General features: G+C 40.2%; 1 protein-coding gene across 32 annotated transcripts in view; it reads right to left on the minus strand.

Moving 5' to 3' along the window:
* Window positions 1-22,824, minus strand: part of LOC122787386 (receptor-type tyrosine-protein phosphatase S-like) — a 3,272,784-nt gene that overhangs the window by 78,133 nt on the left and 3,171,827 nt on the right. For all 32 annotated transcript variants that reach the window (XM_044054059.1, XM_044054057.1, XM_044054056.1 and 29 more), the window contains one exon: window positions 18,936-19,062. In XM_044054059.1, coding sequence (XP_043909994.1) covers window positions 18,936-19,062 — 127 coding nt within the window. The remainder of the gene's footprint in view (window positions 1-18,935; window positions 19,063-22,824) is intronic.

A 22,824-nucleotide genomic window follows, 5' to 3' on the forward strand; every position in this document is an offset into this window, starting at 1 on the left:
CTAGATTTGAAACTAGACAATTGCTTAAAAGCATCCTTCATATTAGGCTTTCCAGGAAGCCTGTTCCTACTCCCTGGGATCTTAACTTTGTTTTGAAGACGTTGACTCAGGCTCCTTTTGAGCCTGGTGTTTCAGCTTCTTTGCAACATTGCACTTGGAAGACTGTACTTTTGTTAGCTCTTACTTCTGCAAGATGGGTGTCTGAGCTTCAAGCCCTTATGGCTTGTCCTCCTTTTTTGGTGTTTCATAAGGACAGGTTGTCCTCGTGTACTAATCCTTCATTTATGCCCATGGTGGTTAATGAGTTGAAACTTCAGTCTACTCATTTGCCCACTTTTTCCCAGTCTCCATAATCTGCTAGTAAGAGGGTGCTGCATACTATGGATGTGCACAGGCAACTCAGAATTTACTTGGAAAAGACTAAATCTATTAGAAAATCTGATCAGTTATTTCTTTTCATCCTAGGTCCCCAGGATTACCTGTATCCAAGCAAACTATTTCTTCTTGGATCTCTAAAGCTACTTCTTTTTGTTATTCTTTACATGGTAAGAGCCTTTCTTCTTCTGTAAAGGCTCATTCTACTAGAACTGTGGCTTCTTCTGGTGCTTTTTTCAAGGGTTTGAATACTAACTCTAGTCTTGAGGCAGCTACCTGGACTTCTGTACATACTTTTACCAAGCACTGCAAGTTGGCCGGAATCTCCACAGCTAGAGCTGGTTTTGCTAGGGCCATCCTTCATGGTTCCAAGAGGGCTCCGCTAGTCCTTCCTCCTCCCAAGTTTTTTCTTCAGCTTTGTCACTCTCCCAGATGTAAGGAATACTGCAACGTGTGAATGTAAGGACATAGTACAGTTGTGTAACATCTTACCATAACAGTAGATGCCCTTTCCTTCCCTGTTGCAGTATTCACTCCCTCCCTCCTCCCCTTGGTCCATGTTTCTTCTGGATGTACTGGTTACCTCTTGGCTTTCCTTGGACAGGCGTTCCTACTGGGGCCATCAGTTCTGAGGATGGTACATCTGAACATCTCCTTTATGCTCCAAGTTATGTGAGGAGCATGTATGTGATGCACAGCGTACCTTAAAGCAATCTAAGCCTTTTGTATACTGGCCGGACGTCAGGCTACCCTAGGCAGGGAATACCAGATGTAAGAATACCGCAGCAGTGAAGTAAAGGACATCTACTGTCGTGGTAAGATTTTACACAACTGTACTTTATAGCTCATTGCAGGCTACAGGGTATGCACATTTTTCCGTATTTAGATGACCTGCTTAGTTGCAGAGCATTTAAGTGTCAGGAATCTCTCTATTGGATAAGAAATCTCCAAGAAAACACTCAAAAGTCTTTCACAAGTCTTTCAGAACTGCTTCACACAGGATCCTCAGTTCAAATAGCTTTTCCTCCAAAGGAAAAATATATCAATATCTAGATCTGTTTCTAAGTTTTTTTTTTACTAATCTATGGTTATCATGATATCCTGACAACATTTCACATGAGAAAGATACAGTGGTGTCTGAAATCTCTTTAGTCCCATCACTGACACTTTTATCTTTTCAAGTCCCAGTGCTCGGGTTTGGTGGCCACAACAGATATCCTTAAATCCAGGTCTCCCCTTCTCCCTCCATGTTCCAAAGAAGTCAATCACCACAGATGCCTTGGACTTTGTTTGGGGAGCACTTTCAAGAGGGACAAAAGTGCAGGGTGTGTTGGACACAAATGACAGATGCAAGTATATATATATATATATATATATATATATATATATATATATATATATATATATTTGCCATGATCAAGGCCCTCAACCCTTTGAACAATCTTTGGTCCCTGGGATCTTTTCAAGTGGTTATGCACAATACCACAGTCACGTGATACATCAAAAAGCAAAGGGACAATCTCACTGTACAGACATCCTACATTCCGTCAGAGCAAAACTGTGTGGATGAAAAGAAGATAAGAACCACGGCAGACCCTCACAAATGGGAACTAGATTGGGGGTCTTCCAAGATTTGCCTCTCTCTGAACAATCAATGATAAGATTCTGTTCCAGAACTCCATGAAAGAAGGCCTGGAAGGCAGATGCCTTTTTTCCCTTGGACAGGAATGTTCCTGTATGCTTTTCCACCCTTTCCACTAATATCCAGGGTACATTTGGAGATTCAGAGGAAATCCCTCAGATTTCCGTGGTGACTCTGGCTCAGGCAACCATGGTCCTTCCTTCCACTGGAAATGGCCAAGGGTCAATTACCACAAGCTTTCTCACAGACTGGATCTACTCATACAAGAGCATAGGTGTTTGATACACCCTAACATCAGTTAATTGCCTGGATGATAAGGTGCTAATTCCTTTTACACATATTCTTACTGAGACTGTGCAGCAGATACTAATGGAGACAAGAAAGCTTGCTACTAGAAAATCATATATTAGCAAATGGAAAAGGTTTTTTAGTTTGTGCAACAAAATAACCAACACCCTTTCAGGGTGAGTTGTTCTCTGGCTTTACAATATTTGTGTGAAGTACTATCATATGGCCTTTCTTATTCCTCTCTCAAAGTTCATTTATCTGTCATGTCAGCGTGTCTGCCTATGGATCCTCCTCTTTCAAGGCAGTTTCATGTCAAAATATTCTTGAAAGGGGGTTTACACAAAAGGCCTCCAAGAAAACCGAAGGCCCCTCCTTGGGATTTTAATTTCGTGTTAGACAAGCTACCACTTGTTCCATTTGGACCAGCTAACCTGGCTGACTTAAGGTTCTTAACAAGAAAATAAGTTTTACTGATTGCTCTGACCTCTGCAAGAAAGGCATCAGAGTTTCAAGCTCGTATGGTGAGTCAACCCTATCTAATTTTCCGTAGGGACAGAGGTTGTTTGAAAACAAATCCTTTTTTTATGCTTAATGTGGTATCAGAGTTTACTTTAAGCCATACTATCTATCTCCCAGTTTTCTTTCCTAAACCTAAAAATGAGGGAGAAATGATACTCCATACCCTGGATATACACAGACAACTCAGGTATGTATTACCTTGACAGAACTAAATCTTTCAGATTTTGGAATTAATTGCTCAGTTCTTGTGAAGGTAAGAAGAAGGGGCAACTTGCTTCAAAACAGATTTTTCCAAATGGTTGCCTAATGCTAGTACCTGTTATACTTACCATAACAAAACTATTACAGGCAGATTCAAGGTCAACTCTACCAGGGCCTTGGTTTCATCTATAGCTTTTTGGAAAGGGTTGCATTCTAGAATTATTACAGAAGTTGCTACTTGGTCCTCTGTACGTACTTTTACAAAGCACTACACGCTTTATTCCTTCTCTATGTCTAGATCAGACTTTGCAAGGACCATTCCCCAGGGGCTTCTAGACTCTACTCCTTCCACCTCACAAATGTAGTTAGCTAGAGTAATCTACACAGCAGTGTCAATACGATAAAGACAGTACAGTTGTGTAAGTAAACTTATCATAACAGTAGACATTTGAATGACCACTGCTGCATTATCAGCTCCCTCTTGACATTCCCCCCCCCTTTTTTTTTTGTTCCTAGAATTGTCCTTTCAGGGTTCTGCTTCCCTCTCTCTGCTGGCATGAAGGCTTTGAAGGGCTAAGCGCCCAAATTTGCCTTTTAGTCAGCTCAGCTCGAGCTGGCAGTTTGGGCACATAAAAGGTGCCCAAGCTTTGGAAGATGGCTGGCTGTTATACCCTTGGCATGATTTAACCCATGTAGCTAATGCTACTGCAGCACTGATCATTCAAACACCTACTATTATGCTAAGTTTACTTACACAACTGTACTTTACTGTATGCTGAGCAACTGTCCAATTACTTCCTGATTCCTTGCCATCCAGAAGCCCCACTTTCTGATGATGCGGCACAAGGGTGAAACAGTTTATAGTGGGTTTGCATGTCTTCTACAGTCAGCAGCAGATTTTATTACAAAGTAACCAGAATAAAGCACAATCATACTCAGTCAGACAATAAATCAATAAATAAACACAACTATATTCAAATGAAAGGTAACAAAAGTAAGATGGAATAGGATAAGATTCTTAGTATTGTGCATACTGCCTGGAATGCAGTGTAACAAAATAGATGTAAAACTAATAAATCATTGTCTGCCAAAGGATTATGAGGAAGAAAACTATGGCTGTATGAATCACTTCAATGATTACCCTACTGTACAGTGAGTTTGTATGTTATACAACAAGGAATTAGTGCTGGAAAGAAAAAGCATTTAGAATAATTTGCACAGCTGTGAATATGAAGCTGCAGTAAAGTGATCACTCCTTAGTAGCCAATTGTTTACTGCTGTGAGATAGACTGGTGTTTACTACAGTGTGACATCTGTGTTATTACACAGTATGTCAAGCACAATAAACTTCTAGGAATTTATTTGTAGTGTATGGAGTGCCACAATTATGTTCTGAAATAAGAAAAAAGATAAATTCTTTCCTGGTGCAAGACCCAAACTTAACAGTGCTTAGCAGTGCTTAACAAAGGCTTCTAATGGCACCTAAGTGCTGTTAAGATCTATAGAATCTGATTTTTCAATAATATCACCATGGGGGATAGTGTTAAAAGCCTTGTCCAGGTCATGATAAGCAGAATACACAGAGTGACCACTGTCTACACCCTCTGTAACCTCAAAGAAATTTACTAGGTTCAGAAGACAAAGCTGCCTTTCACAAACCCAAACTAAGTATGGTTTAGATCAGTTAAGTTGCCTGTGTCTGCATAAATGAGTTCTGCTGGAATACATTCCATGGCTCTGTATGCAAGACTGGTGAGGCTAATGGGCCTATAACTACCTGGGTCTGTAGATGGATCACAATTGTGTACAGTAGTCACAGTGGTTATTCTCTAGGCATAAGGGACAAACCCTGTTGACAGCATGAGGTTGAACAGTTTAAGTAGAGACTTGGATACTGCATACCAGGCTCTGATAAGTATGCAGCCTAGTATGTTATCTGGTCCAGCAGAAAAATTACTTTTAGCATTTGGCATTGATTTTAAGACTTCTTCCATGTTGATTTCATGGGATACTAAATTTTCAAGGATAGTGTGCACAAGAATGTGGGAAGATGGGGTAAAGTTAGCACTAAATTTGTCTGCTAATATACTGGTTATATTCTTGGAACTGGAATATGTATTATTATTATTTTATTATTATTATTATTATTATATTATTGATGAGCTCAGTGCCTTGTTGAATATTATCCTTTGATTTTATAACACAAGTAAAGAATTATTTGTAGTTTTCTACAGTATCTGTAGCAAACTTAAGTTTGTACTCACTTTACATTTTCAAACATTTTCTAATCCCAAACCAGAGACAGACATAATCAGGACACATGTCTGCTCAGCGAGCAGAACTAAGTTTCAGCAAAGGACTTGAAATACTGAAATAACAAAACTTTGTTTCACTGGATGTTTACAGCTGTTTTACTGTGTTTACAGATCAAAACATTCAACAATTTAACTTTTGTTCGTACTGATGTGAGATATTAATATAAACTGTAAAGTTAGAAGGTGAAAAACGAAGGGGCCCTCTCCGAGGCAGTTGGGGAGTTAATGCATGGTCTCCGGTTTAACTGAGCAAGATCCAGCTCTGTTGTTTTGACTCGGGTACTTGATGCCTTGCATTGCCAGAAAATGGAATACATGATAATCGACCATAGTTTTCAAGGATTGATGTTAAACCGTTGTGAATGAGGAACCCTGTACTCTTGAGCTGAACAACTCGTTTTTGCTTTTTTCGTGAGTACCTTATGCTTGTACTGTGTCAAGACTTGCCTTATACTGTGCTTCAGGGCTACATTATTTATTTATGATTGAGGAACTTTATATTTTTGAGCTGAATAGTTCCTGTGTGCTTCATCCGTGATTATTGTATGCTGGCACAGTATTAAGAATTGTTTCACACTGTGCTTCCTGGTCTCATTTATTGTTCGTTTTTGGAGAGGCTGAAAGGTGTTGCACAACGCAGTTTTGCACTTTTGTCTAACCTCTGGCTGAACAGCCATTAGCTCTACTTCGTTGTTGGAACAATTTTTCTTTAACAAGTACTCCAGATTTGTCTGACCACGTAGTAAACTGTGACCCACATTGGGTATTTGGTTGCGCTGTAAAGTGCGGTTGCACTTGCTCCTGGTTCTTTGAAGATCTGAATGGGTTGGCGGTTTTCCCGTTGGTTTGTATCATCGATTTACCTTACCACGGACTAAGCTGTGACCCACACTGGATATTTGGTTGCGCAGGTTGCTCCTGGTTCCTAGAAGATCTAAACTGTTTGGCGGTTTCTCCGTTGAACTGTATCATCGAAGAAATATTGTTTATTCATATCATTGGGACACAGAACTGGTAAGCAGCATTGGTTGCTAGCTTATTATCACAGTATCTGGACATTTTTTTTCAGACTTTTGCAACGAATGCTATATCTAATGTTTTTTTCTGCATGCTTAAATGCTCTCAATGGAGATGTGAAGTCTTCAGGTGCAGGACATTGAAGGAAGCTGCCCAAGGGAAGTTGCAGCTGTACTGAAAAAGACCTGCTGGTCTCATCCACCTACATCTAAATAAACCTACAGTTTATTTCAGGCAAAGGTTTCTGAAAAGTTACACTTCTAGGAACCGATGTGAAAACTGTGTTTTTAGTGTACTAGTTTTCAACTTTTGTGCGTGAGGGACTTTTTATCAGGGTACCGTTTGTCTGGGGTAAGTTGGTTTACGAAGCTTTAGGTCCAGTCCGATGTGTTGTATATCCTGATGGATGCAGGCCTAATGGTCATTTTTGTGAGCAGTTTGTGTAATTTTTATCATTATTTTGGGGTCAGTGACTTGTGACTATCGCAGTGGAGTTTTAGAGTTTTTCACTCTATCGGAATTGACATATTTGATTACATGCTTTTGTATTTTTGCTTGACAGTTTTTGCTATTTTATATTTATTGCATAACTTGGTACTGGATCTGCTGTAGTTTTTTCCTGTGAATTGTTAGGATAGATTGCTTAGGGCACAGTTCTGTTCATGTTGTATAAGTTAGTAATATAATTGTATGTGAATAGACTATAGAAAAAAAAAAAACTTCTACTTTATGGATATACTATACTGCATATTAGTAAAATTAAATTGCACCCTCACTCCATTAAACCCACCACAACCTTTATTCCAATAAACCACAAAACTGCATACTACCTCTCTCCTTCTACAGCCATCCACAGTCTTCCAACACAGATAACTCAATCACCATGTCACCAACACCACACTCCCACAACCATATAATCCCATTACTTTTGCCTTCCCTATCCATCTTTACTTTTTCTCCTTCATTACTACTTATCACCATCCACTTAACACTATGCACTGTATCAAATCCCCCACCCTACCATACACCAGAAACCATGCCTTCATACCTGCAAACGCACAACCAATTATCCTTTACCCTTTTAATTTTTCAACTCATCTCTCCTATCCATTACACCTCACAATCCAAAAAAATACCTCAGCCTCAAACACCACTTCCTAACTGTATTCTACCTTAAAACCATTACCAGCATTGCAGCCCAACTAGGAGGCGATATCCACCCCAACCTTGTCCCAACATACAACACCCATACCAACCCCAACCTCCCATTAAAGCATAAACCCACTGATTTACTCATTCTAAACCCAAACATTCGCAGTATCATAAATAAAATAGAACAGTTATGTGGAATTATCTCTGTATACAACCCAGACATTATAGTAATTACAGAAACATGGCTTAAACCTCACATTAAAGATAACTCCATAACTCCACCTGGCTTCAACATATTAAGAGTTGATAGACCTCACAGAAAAGGTGGTGGCATTGCCCTTCTTTACAAATCCAATTTAAAAGTCCACTCCTTAAAAAGAAACCCCAGATTTTAACACTGCTGAGACCCTATTCACCAAAATCCTACTAAACCAACACAAACAACTACATCTACTCAGCATCTATATGCCACCAGGAGACGACCTTAAGACACTAGAATCTATACTCCACTGGGCTTCCCACTCCCTGTCCCAAGAAACTTTACTCCTAGGTGATGTCAACATAGACCGGAACACTATACACTCATCCATAGCCACCAACCACATAAACCTATACAATTTCATACAACTCATATACTCACCCACAAGAATTGACAAAACCACCAAACGAGAATCAACCTTAGACTGGATCCTGACTAACCAGCCCAATACTGCCCACCTATCTGGAATACTACCTGACTCCCTCGGTTTCTATAACTCAACCTTTCTCCTTCGGCACAAAATAAAATCTACTAACACCCCCGCTCTCTTACAAATCCGTTCCCAAAAAAACTTTTCCCCAGGACAATTCTCAGAAGCCCTAAAATCCTGTGACTGGGCTCCCATAAAAACCCTTCCCCTGGATAATGCAGTAGGATACTTTAATGCCAAATTCCTAGAGATTTTAAACCAACTAGCCCCACTAAAAACTACAAGATTGTGAAGTAACCCTGCCCCCTGGTTAAACAAAGCCACATAAATCTTACTCAAGACTAGAGACAAAGCTTGGGTAACTTGGCAAAAATACAAAACTCTCGTAACTAGGTAAAGCTTTGCTGAGCTCAGAAATAAAGCAAAAAAAGCAGGTTAGGTTGGACAAGAAACACTACTATATTTCCCTACAAAGTAAACATAACAACAACCCACAGAAATTCTGGGCTGCAGTGAACAACATCCTCCAGCCTGGTAAAGCCACCACACCACCCCCAGATATCACAGGTACTGATCCACACATAGCCTCTAGTTTTAATAACTACTTTACCTCTTCAATACTGAACCTGGTAAGTGCTATATCACCCATGACCCAACATCAACCCTTAAACTACCAGACTAACTCCACCCCCTTCACTTTTAACCCAGTTCCAACTACAACCATTCAAAATCTCTTCGCTAAACTCAAACCTACCACCCTAATTGCCGACAATCTCCCAGCTCAATATCTCCAAATTGCATCCAAGACCATTGCCTACCCCATCTCCCTACTCATTAACAGATCTATCTCCTTGCATCCCATTCCTTCATTATGGAAAACCTCATATATCATCCCCCTCCACAAGGGAGGTCCATCTACTGACCTCTCCAACTACCGTCCCATTGCTATCCTATCACCCCTCTCAAAAATTCTAGAAAAATGTATCCACCACCAAATCCTTACCCATCTGTTAACTAACAACCTTCTAACTAAAACCCAACATGGATTCAGACCTTCCCATAGCACCAACATTGTTCTAATTAACTTCTCCAATACCATAAACTCGCATAGGAGCCAAGGGAAGCTGGTCTCTGCCACCTTCTTAGACCTGTCCAAGGCATTTGATACAGTTCCCCATAGCAAACTCCTCACCTGCCTAGCAGAACTCAACCTCGATGACTCCACCCTAAAATGGTTTAACAGTTACCTAAACAACCAGTCACAATCTGTCAAATGGGACAACTCCCTATCCCCCCCACTCCCTGTCACATGCGGTGTTCCACAAGGTTCAATCCTTGGTCCCCTTCTCTTCAACATATTTACAAATAATCTCCACCTAGCTACCACTAAAGCCAGCATCGTCCAGTATGCGGATGACACCACTCTAATCTGCTCAGCACCAAACATCCAATTACTACAAAGTAAAGCCCTGGAATCCTTCACTGAGGTAGAGAACTGGCTAAACAACTACCAACTAATACTAAACCCCACACTAATACTATTCCACCCAATCAATCACTCCTCCGCCACCTTTACCATCATGTCAACCAATGGCACCCTCATCACTCAAGTAACTGAGGCCAAACTCTTAGGCATCACTACTGATCAACAACTTAAATTCAACAAGCACGTATCCCAAACTATCTCTAAAGTCCATAAAAAACTTGGTTGCCTATATCGTTGCATACTACTCCTAACCCCCGAAACTAGAACAACAATAACCTTCAGACTAGAACAACAATAGCCAGAACTCATCTCTTATCAACACTACTATATGCCTCTCCAATCCTCACCAACATTAACAAAACTAACCCGAACAAACTCTCCACATGCTACAATAAAATAGCTAAGTTCGCTTCCAATAATTGATCACATTCCCACCACTGCCAATCCCTAATTAAACTGCAATGGTTAGAATTTCCAAATCTCCTATGCTACCACCAACTGATCATACCCCATCAAATTCTTAACAGCGCTGGGGAGGCCCTATTCTCTTATGATGTTGCTAAAGTATGGAACACCCTCCCACATGAACTTCTTCAAGGACCTTCTTAATTCACACATTTATGCTAACCCTCTCTGCAACTGCAAAGACCCCCCCTTGAAGACCCACTACTCCATATAAGTGACCCGCTGTATGCCTCCATTGCATACATTATATTCTCACCTGATATACTCACCTGATGTGTACTTTTTTTTTTTTTGTAAATATTGCAAATAGGGGTTTTACTCCTGAGCATCTTATTGGGCCTCCCCAGTGCTGTTATTGCATGGGTTGATTTCAATCAGGTTTTTCTTACATGAACGTAGTTCCCTTTTGGGGTTGTGAAAGTTTGGTATGTCAGCTAGGGCAGGGCTCTTCCCCGGATGAAAAAGAATTTGATGGGCTATGATAAGTTGGTGGTAGTGTAGGAGGTTTGGAAATTCTAACCAGTGCAGTTTAACTAATTTGGGTACAACATCTTGAGACAAGACCGGAAAGTAAAAAAGGAGGGAGGTGTTGCTATCCTCTATAAAGAAGGGCTAAAAATATCTATACTAGATCTTGGTTCCTCTTCTGAAAATAATGCAGAAATCAGTAGCAACAAACTTCAACTTAATCCCAGCAAATCCCTAAATATAATATGTATCTACTTGCCCCCTGGTAACATCACCACTCTGGAAGGTATCCTTGCTTAACTCTCCACAAAAATTCCCCAAGAGACAATAATTCTTGGAAACTTTAATATAGACTGGAAGGACTGCTTTACTGAATCACCAACCTCCCATATTAACCTTAATGGCTTCTCACAAACAATTAACTCCCCAACCAGAATTAATAAACCCAATAACAAAGAATCCAACCTAGACTGGATTCTAATAAATAATCGCCAACAGCTCTATAATGTAGGGACCCTCCCTGACAATGTAAGTGACCATTCACTCACTTACATAATCAGGCAAAGGTCGAGCTCACACAACCCAACCATTTATAAAACAATAAGAAGCAACAGAAACTTTAACCCCAATAACTTCCAAGCTGAACTAAAAGAATGTGATTGGCCACCTATAAAATACCTCCGACTTGACAAAGCAACAAACTACTTTAACTCAAAATTCTTAGCGATCCTTAACCACCATGCACCAAAGCGTTTCATCAAAATTAAATCTAAACCCACCCCATGGCTTACAAAGAAAACCAGGCAGAAAATTCAACATAGAAATAAAGTTTGGGCACTATAGAGAACAACTAAAAACCCCATAGACCAACAACAATTCAGGCAAAAAAGAAATGCGACTAAGAAAGCTATACTCGAAGATAAATAAAACTTTTACTTCCACCTCCAACAGACCAACCAAAATAATCCACAAAAGTTCTGGGCTAGCATAAACAGACTACTTCAACCAAGCCAATCCGCAACACCCCCTATAGGATCAAATTCAGACAATCCAAAGCAAACTGCCAATGCTTTTAATACCTTCTTCACTGAGACCATCCAAATACTTGCTAATCAACTAACAGCCGATAGCTCTGCTCTTCCAACCAATACTACTAACTCTCTCCCAACTCTAAACCTGCAACCTGTCAACTTCCCTCATCTGCAACCTCTTAAGTAAACTAAAACCTACTACCCCCTCAGCTGACCAACTACCTGCTGAATACCTGCAAATACAGCCAAAGTCATAGCTTATCCTGTATAATTGCTGATAAATAGAACCATACAAGAAAGCACTATTCCAACCATCTGGAAAATCTCATATTTTATCCCCCTACACAAGGGTGGAAACTCCAGAGAATATTCTAACTATCGTTCCATAGCTCTACTTTCCCCATTAGCTAAAATAATGGAAAAGTGCATCCACAGACAGTTACTCTGGCCAAATCTCAACATGGCTTCAGGACTTTCCACAGTACAACAACCGCACTCCTATCCTTCACTGACAGCATCAATAAAAACCATAACAACAATCTTCTCTCTTCGGCACTTTTCATCGACCTTTCAAAAGCATTCAACATGGTCAACCACTTACTTCTCAATATTCTAAAATCCTTCTCTCTGGACACAAAGACTATAAAATGATTCCAGTCCTACCTTGATAATAGACAGCAGGCAGTGCTATGGGACAACAACCTCTCATCCCATCTCCCAGTTACCCTAGGTGTTACTCAGGGCTCTATATTGGGCACCCTCCTTTTCTCAATATTTATCAATGACCTCAACCTAGCTATTCCTTTAACTAACTGTGTACAATACGCAGATGATTCGACAATAATCTGCTCAACTAAATCTCAATCCCAACTACAGACTCTAACTCAGACAATGTTCAGTAAAACAGAAAATAGTTTTTTACAATGCTGGCTCCTCTTGAACCCCCAAAAAAACAAACTCCTCCTCTTCACTCCTACCCGTAAATCACTCCCAATGAACTTTTCAGTCTTATCCAGTAATGGTACACTCATATCTCCCAATCCAACAACTAAACTTCTAGGGGTAACCATTAACAACCTGAACTTTGAAACCCATATCAACAATACCATAAAAACTGTCAACAGGAAACTAGGCTCCCTCTATAGGATAAAACCCTTTCTGTCCCCATTAGCCAGAACCACTATTGCCTATTTCCACCTTATCTCCACACGTCTTTATGCTTATTCCATACATACTAACTTATCAAAAATAACCTTAACAAGCCAGCCAGCTCTTACAATAGCATTGCCAGATTTGCTACTGCTTCCTCCTTTAGGACCCATCACTGCCATAATCTGAAACAATTAGGCTGGTTAGAGCTTCTGAATCAGATTCACTTTAAACAACTCACCATTGTGCACAAAACCCTTTTCCAACCTACCAATACCCCAATACTTGCTAGTCTCATTACCCAATATAAGAAACTTTCAACTTTACGCTCATCTAATAAACTACTTGTATCAACATGCAAATCTAATAAAATGGCAGGAGATGTTCTCTTCTCAAATGCAGTTGGAAAGTATTGGAACCAACACCCCCATGAACTTACATCACTGTCTTCATTTACACTTTTTAAACACAATCTGAAACTCTATCTTAAAACCCATTGCTTATGTCCCTGTACAAATCCAGACTAATATCATACTATATCCCAAATACATTCTCTTAAGACCTAATTCCTGCTCTATCTGTGTCTTGTAAATCAAGGCCTATCCTTGGCAAAAACATATCTTATTCTAATAGAGATAATTTAAAATATCTATTTAAATTCTTCTGCATATAATTCTAACGCATCCTACCTAAGGCAGGCAACAAGTATTGTTTAAACTGTGAGCATTGCTGAACTGTTGAAACTTGAAGTATGCATTTGTTTAACAATCACTTTCTAGTTACTAATGAAGTCTTGTACATAAAGTCTAAAATATCTTATCTAATGCTTGTAACATGTTTTTGCATAAACTGTGAAGATTCCTGAACTGTTTAAAATTTGTGGTATTTAACTGTATAATAACTAGTACCTGTATGTTAGTAGTCTAGGAGTCTCTTGGAGCTTATCTCCCCGGGACTCTACTGAAAATGGACATAAATCCAATTAGACTATCCCGATCAACAAATGAAAAATAAAATAAATAAATAAATACAATTCTTGCATTTCTTTGTTTCTCTTACCTTGTATACCAGTTTTTTATTGTTATCTAAACCATGTATGTACTCTGTTAATGTCCTTGGAGCTTTTCTCCCCAGGACTCCACTGAAAACGGACACTTTGTGTCCAGTTGGATTTATCCTGGTAAAATAATGTTAAAATAAAATAAATAAATAAAATAATATCAGTGTTCTTAAGTTCCTTGTTTGCATGTTTCAGTGTGGTCTTGATGTAGGGGATGGGGATTTATTACAACCTTTCATTATTTCCCTTCTTTGGTTGCACAGTTAAATATCAGCGCTCTGCTACAGAGCCTTATTCCTGAATTTACCACTATACTCAGGGCAAACAGTTACAGGCTTTTCTATGCAGCTGTTTAGATGCCGGTAAGAACTGGAGGTGAATGTGGCAGCACTCTCACTGAGTCCATTTGCGAGTAATTTTTTGAGAATTTTGTGCAAGTCTTCTATAAAGTGAAGTAGATTTTCCCATATTATTAATATAGGGTCTCCACTACAGAGGCTTACTCCTCAATTTACCATTTACTGCAGATGGGTACAGACATTTCCATGCAGCTGTTTAAAAGCAGGCAAAAACTGGAAGTTAATGAGGCCGACACTGGGACCATTTACAGGGAATCTTTGAGAATTTTGGGTAGGTCTTCTATAAACTGAAGTAGGTTTCCCTGGAAAAGTCCATAAAGATGGTCTCATTTAGTACTGGTGGTGGGGTGGTACCATTAAGTCCCCCTAGCAAAAAAGTATTTGGTTTGATATTTAACCCCTTAATGGTATTAATGTCATTTCCATGAATTTTGTGTGACACTGATAGGGATCTGTACATAGAAATGAATAGCTGGATTTGTTAAGGGTGAGTTGGATCTACGGGAGGGTCATGAATACTTTGACATGAGGTGATGGTGCTTCTGACAAATACAGATACTCCCCCCACCAGCTGCCAAGGGCCTGAAGGCATGACAGCTTCTAAACTGGTACAGAGGGAATACTGTCATTGCATTAAAACCATTTATCAGTAACTATTTACATATGTTCATCAAATACTACACATTACGTTGTTCTCATTTTTTGTTGCTACTGTTTTTTTTTTTTTTTTTATCCTGGGCTGATACTGAAATCGGTCATTTATAAATCAGTGCTCTATCCTGGTTAAATTCAAATAAATAAATAAATCAATAAATCAAATCCTCAGATGTCCTTTCCTACAGTGACAGGAAGGGCTATTATTTCTGTATTTGACTGGTAAGTGAAGTAATAGTTGGATCTTCTGGTGCTGCATGAACCAAAACCATCAGGATGTCCTGTGAGTACAGCTGATTCTGTGATGCAAACAAACTGCACTTAACTGATGTCAGTAGCAGGCAGCTGGGAACCCCTGGTCTTGTCAGTGTAGCAATAAATGCTGAGGCCTATACAGGACCACAAAAGATTATCCCACTGGTTGCCAACAGCTAAAATGGGCAAATACATTGTAACAGGTGACAGACTGATGTCAAGTGAAGCAATGACTAAGTGGGGCTGACATCTTCTGGCCTCTGCAGAGATGTGGAGCCAGTGAGATGCAATGCTACCTTCCTGAGGGTTCTCTGATTAACTTTTTCTTCCATTTTTCTATACCAGGTTTCTTTCTTGAAAGATTTTTTTTAAAGACCAAAGCTATTGGTCAAACATTTCTGGGGGAAGCTGCAGACACCCCTAGTGCCAGAAGCTTTTTATGCTGCAAGAAGGCAAGAAGTCTGTGGGCCTAGTGACACATGGCCTTTTTTATTAAATGCAGTATAGACTGTACAAGATAAGGGGCTCTTCCACACAGACCAAACACTAAAAATCATGATCCTTTGGTAGAATCTGACTTTTACAAGCTATCTTTTTCATAGATTTCATGACACTCCAAAAACAAATATCTTCTAAAACAGACTATGCTTAAGTACAACACAATCTGAATATCAGCAAAACATAAACATGACTTCCAAACTGGATATTTACTGTTTTCTGGAAGTCACCTGAAAGAGAACTATGGAAAGGTTCACAGTCAAGACAACCAAGTGTTTCTTTTTGTAAAAAAAAAAAATAAAAAAATGAGAAAGAACTAAAGATAGCTCAGTGGCACATAAGGATAAAGCCTTGCTTCTGACCCAGGTAATTTGGGTTCAACTAGCAGCCACAGTTCTGCTGATACAGAAGGGTGGGAGTGAGCATCCTATTGCTCATTCTACAAGGAGAAAGGGATGTTAATCTGCTGTAAGGCTGACTCCTAACAGAGGCACGTGTACCAAAAATGCACTAGACAAGGCAATGAGCAAGTGTGAAAATGCAATTGTCAAAGGGGCCTGGCACGTTATGATTTCTGATCCCTCAGGCTGCTATTGGGGACTTCATACAGAGGGGAGCATAAACACCCCAAGGCTTCCTGGATAACAGTTGATCATTGGCAGCCATTATCAACCCCCCCCCCCCATTTTCTACATGGGTTCAGGGTGTTGTGTCAACTGTTGCCATCTCTTTCAATTCAATGCCACTCTCTTACCTTCTTTGACAGACAAGCTTGACTGTTGCACGTCTTCTCTCACACAACCCATCCACCTCTCTGCTGAATGCCCTTGTTTCCTCTTGCCTTCTTCCTGTCTGTCCCAAACTTTCTCCACCAGATTGTCATCTACTTTTCTGCACATGTGCCCAAATCACCGTAATATTTTCTCTTTGACCTTCTCTGCAATTGTAGCTACTTTGGCTTCTGGTCTGATGTCCTCATAACAGAAATGCTGTGTAAAGGTCAGGAAGGAACATCCACCAAATACATGCACTATACGAGGCAATGAGCAACTGCGACAATACAAATGTCAACGGGGCTGGTATTTCAGGGGTTTCTGATCACTCAGGCTGCTACTGGGACTTTATGACCCCCAATCTATAAAAACCACACGGCTTCCTGGATGACAGTCAATCACTGGCAGACATCATTAACCCTCCCCTCTCTATTTTCTACATGGGGTCAACTGTTGCCATCTCTCCCTTGATTCAATACTGCTCATCCACCTTCTTCGACAGACATGCCTGATTGTCACAGGTTTTCTCTTACACAATCCATCTACCTCTTTGCTGAATGCCCTTGTTTCCTCTTGCCTTCTTCCTGTCTGTCCCAAACTTTCTTCACGTGCCCAAACCACCGTAATATTTTTTCTTTGACCTTCACTGCAATTGTAGCTACATTTGGTTCTCTGATGTCATCATTTCTTCATCTGTCCCACCAGTCTCATGCACTTCATTACCTCTAGCTTCCTCAGCTGTTCTGTCTTTACTACCTAGGTTTCTGTATCATACAGTACTACTGGTCACACCACTGTTTTGTATACCTTACTTTTCTTCTGTCATACACTACTCCTGATACTCAATGCCAGTTGGCTGTAGCCCCTCTGGCTCTAACTTTGACCTCCTCGTTCAGACTTCCCTTCTCCTCAACCACCCCTCCCAGATACTTGAAGCTGCTAACTAACTTGCTCTATTTTCCCTTCTAACCCAGTTCTTAACCTCTTCTGATTTCCCCCATTTGCTGCCATTACAACTGTCTCATCTGTACTCGGTTTCATCCCATTTGCCTTACATATCATCTGTACATGGCAACTTTGTCTCTGACCTGTTTGCTAATGTAGTTTGTCACCAGTATGAACAGAAGTGGTCTCAGAGCTAAACCCTCAAGCACACCAACTCCCATTGAGAACACTGTTTGTACTCAGGTGTCTGGGTCCTTGTACATAATCTGCGCTAATTATATCAATGTTTTTGGGGCTTCAAACCACTAAAGGACTGCCCAAATCACTTTTCTTGCTACCTTGTCATATGCTTTCTTCAAATCTAGGAATGCCCAATTGGCCTCTTTCCTCATCTCCATTTGCATTAGCATGAACATTCTGAAGGATATGAAGTGTGAAAATTGAATGTTTACCATTATTTTCTGAAATCAGTCCGCAATGACTTGTCAGTGATGTGGCAGAAAACTACAATTTTATGAGAAACGGACCAAAAATATGAGTCAGCAATCTGGACATTCTGCAAAAATCTGGACAGTTGAGAGCTATGCTCACCTCTAGCTTCTTCTCAGCTATCTGTCTCGCTTCAAACATCCAGTGTACATATACTAGTGCCAATGCATAAGAGCAAAGGGGACAACCACAACTGTGGGTGGTACAGAGGTATCAAACTCCTGTCACACTGCACGTAAGTTCAGGAAAGGGTGGCTGACAAATATGCAGAACAGTAAAAAGTAAGATTGGAGATGAGCAGTTCATCTTCAGATCAGGATGCAGCACAACGGACCCAGTTTGCACTGGTAGCCATGGGAAGCAAAAGTCACAAAATGAAAATGACAAGAGCCGTTCTTTAGCTTAACATCCAAGGTGGGGGCTGGGGTTCAGCTCTGCTTTGGAACTGTCCAAACTCTCTGGAACTAAGGCCTGAAGGTAAAATATCCCCCTTCCACAAAGTGCCATGAATAAAGAATTATGCTGCAGCAGTGATCCTTATCATGAACATCAGTTAAAGTGAGTAAACAATTTTTGTGTGCAATTAATATTTTATTGTCATTTTGATAGCTGTAGTTGCTGATTACCTAATTGCTGCTGTAAATTAAAAGTGCACTTGCTCTTCCTCCATCATCTTCCACGAACATCTCCACCCCTATCCTCACAGGTCCTTATAGAACAAAATAAAAACTGCAGGTCTGTAGGTATTGTGTGTCCTTTTTGCCTTCGTGCAAAGCACTGCCCTGTTTTTTTATTGATGGAATAGAAGTATTTAATGCCAAGCTTAAAGCTTGTGATACAAACTGATACATATACCATGACCTTTAATGTAAGTGACAGAGAGAGAAATGAACTATTACGTTTGGTGTGGAAGACAGAACACTGCAAACTAATGCTTTCCAAAAGTAAACAGAGGCTGCAACTCTACACTTGCCAAGAAAAGAGCAGTGGTGACATAACTTGCTAAGAATGGTACGCTTCATTAAATAGAACAAATTAATTTTCACAGAAGGAAAATATTTTTCTATTATTTTAATTTGTTTTGTCGTTAACACAAGACACCTACCCTTCCCATTTCTCGTAACTTTGTTAACATGACGACGATAGTAGAATTATTTTCCCATAACATTCTCCAGAAATCCTCTGTGGTCTCGGCTAAAGGTCCCTGTGTAGCAATGTATGCTTTCTGCTGCCTGTGAAAAACAAAAGAATCGGTTAGTAGTATGCAAGTTAATTGTTTTCATAAGTCAGGTAATGCATAAATAAGGTAAGTGTGCTGAAATACAGGAGAAGATGTTAACAATGTAAACTCTTATCTCTCTTATCAAGTGTGGGGCATATATATGCTAAAAATAAGAGTTTTTATATAAAGGGCCAGACACACTGCAAAAAGAAAGGTCATAAACAGGACCTGAGACACACAAAAGAGGATGGCAAAATCCTATGATAAACTTATTTGGGAGAATGGAAGCAGTGTTTGCCAGTTAAAGAACTGTAGATTTCCATCAGATGCTGTGCTCTTCTCTAAATTATTAATTCTTAAGAAAGTCTAAACCATATATTTTTTAACAGACTGGGAAGCCAGAAGATATAAAAGGGGAGCAATGTTTTGCCATTGGATTAGATACCTGGGTAGCACCCTGGGTGATAACATTATTCTAATTGGTTATGCAGCCACCCAAAGGGATTGGAGAGACAGATGTCTGGTCTGTTTGTGCATTGGTAAATTCCTGTGAAGTAGCAAACTTGTTATATTAAGGTTGGTTAGTACCGGTAATCCATTTTACAGCGACAGCACAGACTTGGGGGAGAAGAGCCAGCCCCAAGCAACTCACTGGAGACTGACCTGAGTTAAGATGCACAGCATTGGTTAGAAAGTGGCCTAGGTGGAAATGTTCAGATAGCAGATTGGAAATCAGCATAGCAGGTAAAACCCTTGAGTCTGAACTGGTAAAATGATCAAGAGACAGGATGAAGGACCGAATGCAACAGAACAGCAAATATAGTGAGTGGTTACCAAACTGCCTGAAGACACTTAATAGACCTGGCATTCACTCAAAAATTGTGCTTTACAAACACATGTACAGAATCCTTGCCAGTTATGAAATGAAGTATACTGACTTCTCAAAGGACCCAATGCTACCTGATGCTATCCTCCAAAAAAGGAAGCCAATATGGTGGTTCCCTGCTATAAACAAACTCTCCAACAGAAGAAAGAAACTGTTGCAAAAAAGAGCAAAATCCCATGATAGGAGGAACTCCGTGGTCAGCCTCAGTAAGAAGCTGAGATCCCTCATAAAATCCTACAAAGCTAGTTACGAAAACAAAATTGCCACTGATTCTAAAGACAACCATAAAGCATTCTATAGCTATGTCAAGAATCTCAATGGTAACACACTCAGCTCTGCTCTGAGTTACAGCACAAAGGCACTAAATATACAGAACCAACTGATATTGCCAACATCCTGGCAGATAGGTTCAGTGCTAACTTTACCCCTCTCTCATCCCCTAAAAGGTCCATCTCTATACCGGAAGAATGCAAAGTACCTGTAATCACAGCTGCACAGGTAAAAAACACACTCTCCAAAGCCACGAACACAGCATCCAAGGGACCTGACAACATCCAAGGCTGCATTCTACATGAACTACAGAACAAACTGGCACCCCACCTAACCTAAGTACCATGTTCAATCATAGCTTTACCTCAGGTTTTGTGCCCACTAAATGGCGCACAGCAACAGTTATCCCACTCCACAAAGGGGGAGCCACCACGGACCACGGGAGCTACCACAAGGCTTTCGACACCTATGTCACAAGATGGGTTACCAACTGGCTCACTGACAGAACCCACACTGTGAAAACAGCAGACTCTAAATCCAACTTCAGACCAGTGACAAGTGGAGTACCACAGCGTTCAGTCCTCGGTCCTCTCCTGTTTGGTATCTACTTCTCTGAAGTACAGGCTAACACAAAAGGTCTTTGGCTAACAAAGTTCGCAAATGACTGCAAACTAGGGGGCCATAATCAAAACTCCTAACAATGTGGACATCCTACAAAAGGGCCTCACTGAGACAGATGCCTGGTGTCAAAGCCATGGCCTCAAGCTCAATGCCAAAAGTGCATTGTCATTCCTTTTGGTAAAAACTCTGTACCCATGTACTACCACATAGGCGGTCATCTACTTAACACCGAAAGTGCGATAAGAGACCTTGGGACACGTGGACAGTTGTCTCTCCTTTGATAATCACATTGCCACAGCAGTCAGGAAATCCTTCTACGTGGCACACCTCATCACAAAAGGTTTCTCATCCAGGAAAAAGAGGTCATTGTTCCCCTCTACTCATCACTCATTAGACCCATTATAGAGTACAATGCCTCTTTAGGTATGTACCTCACAAGACATCTACAACAACTGGAAAGGCCACAGAAATACCTCACAAAGAGGATTACCGGCCTCAAACTGATGCCCTATGCAGACTGTCTCAAAAAACTCCAGCTTTACTCTGTCGCACATCGCCTACTCAATCTCTGCCTAACATACAAAGCTATGTCAAACCCAGAGCTGTTGGACATGCTCCACGTAAAGAAATCCCAATCCTTCCGAGCTACACGCTCTAGGGACCTAAACCTTGTCATCACAACAAACAGAACATGCTGGAGGGATAGATTCCTGTCCCAGACACTTCCCATACTCTGGAACAAACTACCTATCTATATCAAACAAAGCTCCTCATTAGCACTCTTCAAAAAAAAATCTTGATGATTGGATGGGAAATACTTCTGTGGCTCTGCTTGACAGGGGCACAGGAAAATAATTTTCTTGGTTGGCAAAGCCAGGGTACCGTTTGGCTAGGCTTATATAGGCCCTAGGGCCAATAGCCTAGTACCTACCTATGAACCTATGATACTTACACCATCAGTAGGTTTTATATGTGTCAGTGACTTGCATCTAGAAGCCCAAAGGAGAGCAGTATATGGCTTACATGCTCGATATTTACTTCCATTTTACATATTGCATGTGCAGAAGAACTAAGAATATCAGAACATTACAACAGACAATGCTGTAACTAACCTAAATGCAGCATTAGCAAGTACAGAAGATAGAAAAAAAATATGGTGAAAAGGACATTTTTTTTTCTGATAATAGTAAGTATTGTGGAGTTGACATCATCAATGTCACATATTAGCATGAAGTCTGGCCATTAATAAACAAAAAAGATGGCCCCAAAAGGCCAGCAAAGTACAAGAAATTGCTTATCTTTTTTTAAACAGCACTACTCCCCTTTGTTCTTCTAAGTGCAATTCACTGTCATGTATAAAAGCTACTGACAGTATTATCAGGCAGCTGGTCCTTATCACGTTACATACTTGTGAAAAGAGTAAGGTCCTTGCACATCAGTTTTTGCTTTAGGGTCACACACTTCCCACACACAAACATGATTTTTATTCAGTTTACAAGGTGCCACTTGCTCATCCCAACTCAAAATACTTCCACTTCTCAACACAATTGCAAAATTACAGGGAATGCCCACAGAGATAGGATAACAGAGGGACTACTTCTGAATGAACAGGGGAATTCCTAGAACTAAAGGCAGAAAAATAAAGTGAAATCAGTGTTTTAATAGAAAATAAAGAAAATGAAATGAGGCACAACAAAAAACACCACTTTTAGTAACAGAGATGTGAAAAGGAGATAATACATGCATGTTTAAGCAAAATACTACATAATATGTCAAAAGGAGAGCAGTACTGACAAAGCATGCACATGGGAAATGTTAAAAACAAAATGAGTGAGCAGTTATAGAGAGTAGGATGAGTGCACATACTGAAAAGTGTATGAAAGGATGGAGGCAAGAAACTGAATCAGAGAAAGAAGATGAATCATGACCTGATGTACCTACAAAGAGAAGGAATAAAAATATTTGGATATCTTAAGTAATCACAGAAGAAGCAGG

This window comes from Protopterus annectens, chromosome 13.part0 (genome assembly GCF_019279795.1).
Source record: "Protopterus annectens isolate FY-2018-M chromosome 13.part0, PAN1.0, whole genome shotgun sequence".
NCBI lineage: Eukaryota > Metazoa > Chordata > Ceratodontiformes > Protopteridae > Protopterus > Protopterus annectens.